The sequence below is a fragment of the Ruditapes philippinarum genome, unplaced genomic scaffold (genome assembly GCF_026571515.1).
Source record: "Ruditapes philippinarum isolate M1 unplaced genomic scaffold, ASM2657151v2 ctg10485_1_1_1_1, whole genome shotgun sequence".
Taxonomy (NCBI): Eukaryota; Metazoa; Mollusca; class Bivalvia; order Venerida; family Veneridae; genus Ruditapes; species Ruditapes philippinarum.
Genome location: NW_026852787.1, coordinates 29,230 through 31,709, shown reverse-complemented (window position 1 = coordinate 31,709; position 2,480 = coordinate 29,230). Strand labels below are relative to the sequence as shown.

Here is a 2,480-nt window from a genome sequence, read left to right as displayed (position 1 = left end):
TTTATATGGATTTTGTTAACGCAGGATATTAATAATATTTGACCCAATAATGATTTATATTTAAAGATCATATGTTCCGATCTTCATATTACGGAACAACTTAATTTTATGAGAATATAATAAAAGTACAACAAAAATGTAGATAGACCGTAACAGCTCTAAACCGCCGATATTAAAGATAAGTCTGCTGACGGAATGGCTATGTGAATCGCACATTACCTATTCTGATAAGTGAATAATATTGCTTTAATAAAACCCACTAGTGTTTATAGTCCGATCTTTTGGACTTGCAATAAGCGAGTTATTGATATCCAGGGTGGCTTAAACTGTTATCAAAATTACCTCAAATCATCTTTATACTTTGTCCGAAACGAATTGTAATAACACTGTCGTTTATAGATCTATATTATTATTTTAGAACGAAATGGAGGTATCTGGGAAAATAACTGAGGACACAACGCAGATCCCGCAATTATACTGTCATCCATGCGACCAAGACGGATTGAAGGCGTCGGCTCATGGCTATTGTCAAGACTGTCAGGAGCACCTCTGCAAAACTTGCTTTGAACACCATACAAGGCCAAAGCCATGTAGGAATCACATTTTGCTGGACAAAGACGCAATGCCAATGCAGCCAATTACCGTTGACATTAACGTGGATCCCATAACGGACACATGTACTAAGCATAGGGATAAACAACTGGATTTCTACTGTAACAATCATGAAGTTGTAGTATGTTACGTTTGTGCTACACTTGAACATAAACAATGTAAAGTGGACTATATTCCTGATGTTTCAGGAAGCGTGTCCGACGAGCTAAAACAATTGACTACAAAGATGGATGAGTTGGTCAAGAAGTTTGAATCAAACATCAGACGGGCTGAGACTGCGACAAAACATATCGATGAAAGTCATGGAAAAGTCGTTGAAGAAATAAAGCTTTTCAGGAAAGAAATAAACGTATATTTGGATCAGATGGAGTCAGTAATGTTACAAGAAGCCGAGAATCTTACTACCACAGCAAAACTTAAACTCAAGAATGTGCAAGTTGTATGCGGAGAGATCGCTGAGGAAGTGAAGCGTTCACAGTCAGTTTTAAATGCTTTAAGTAAAGAAAACAAACACAATAAGCTTTTTATTGAAATGAAGAATGTCGGATCCGTTATGACAACACTTGAAGACAAAGGAAAACGCACTATCGGAGACAACAGAGCAGATGATGACATCAAATTTGTCCGAAACGAAAAGATACTTGAACAGTTGAAGATTGCAAAAAACTTTGGAACTTCTTTAACATATGAAGCACCCTCAGCAGATAAGAAATTGGAAGTACAATATGAAAAATCATACGACATGACATTAAAATCTGAAAGTCGATGCAATATCGTTGGAATGGCAATGATTTCTGACACACGAATGCTCGTGGCTGATAATAACAATAAAACTATTAAAATGATTAATGCAGACACGGGAAAGCTGGTATCAAAGATTACTCTGCCTTCGAGACCAAATGATATTATAAACCTTCTAGACAATAAATTTGCAGTCGCCATACCTAGTAAAAAGTGTATACAGATGATGTCTTACAATGACTCAACTTTGTATTTACATCATCGAATAGATGTTGGAGAACAGTGTAAGTGTGTAGCTTATGGTCAAGGTAAGCTAGTAGTCGGCTGTGGTAGTGGCACAAGAAAGCTTGTTATTTTAGATACAACAGGAAATATGACACAGGTGTTTGATACCCCTGGATTCTTTGATTCACCTGAAAAGATTGTTATCAGTAGTGATGAGAAATTCATGTATGTAACCAATTACAAGGTCGTATATGCTGGAAAGTGTACAAAAATGGACTGGCAAGGTACTGTTGTACAAATGTACGAGGATCAGAAATATGTGTTCCCAACGGGAATTCAAGAGTTAGAAGATGGAACGCTGCTGGTGTGCTACAAGAACAGTCAATGCATTGAAAGACTGTCGAGCAGCTTCAAGAAATGTGAGGTCGTCGGATTAGAGGAAGCACACGTTTATTACCCCTATGCTGTAACATATAGTGAAAAAGATCACAGACTGTTTATAAGTTGTTCTTCCTCGATGTTCTTAAATGGAAATGACACAATCAAGGTATTCAATGTAAGATGGAATTAGCAGCTGAAAAGAACATAATCTTAAGATTTTGATTCTGCAAACTAGTATAATGATTCAACCAGTACAACACATGTAATCCATGTCAGACTTTTAAATAATTTCATAACATGAAAAAACAAATTAAATGCATTTGTTTGTTCCACAGAATAAATTTTATGTTTTTTTAGTAATGTGAGGTGAATCAGAAGCTTTATTTGTAAACTCATTCAATTTGAATGGTTCATTTTCCATATCAACGTTAATTGTTATTTTCTATTTTCATATATTGATAATTTAATGTTCTAATATAATTATATTCGTCTTCCGCACATTTTTTCCTTATTTTAGCGCA

The 2,480-nt window shown here is 35.4% G+C and overlaps 1 protein-coding gene across 1 annotated transcript; it reads left to right on the top strand.

Annotated features, from left to right (window-relative positions):
* The first annotated feature begins 424 nt into the window (after positions 1 to 424).
* LOC132724276 (E3 ubiquitin-protein ligase Midline-1-like) lies at positions 425 to 2,149 on the top strand. Its single transcript, XM_060709114.1, has one exon. The coding sequence runs from the start codon at positions 425 to 427 to the stop codon at positions 2,147 to 2,149; it is 1,725 nt and encodes a 574-aa protein (XP_060565097.1).
* The last annotated feature ends 331 nt before the right edge of the window (positions 2,150 to 2,480 follow it).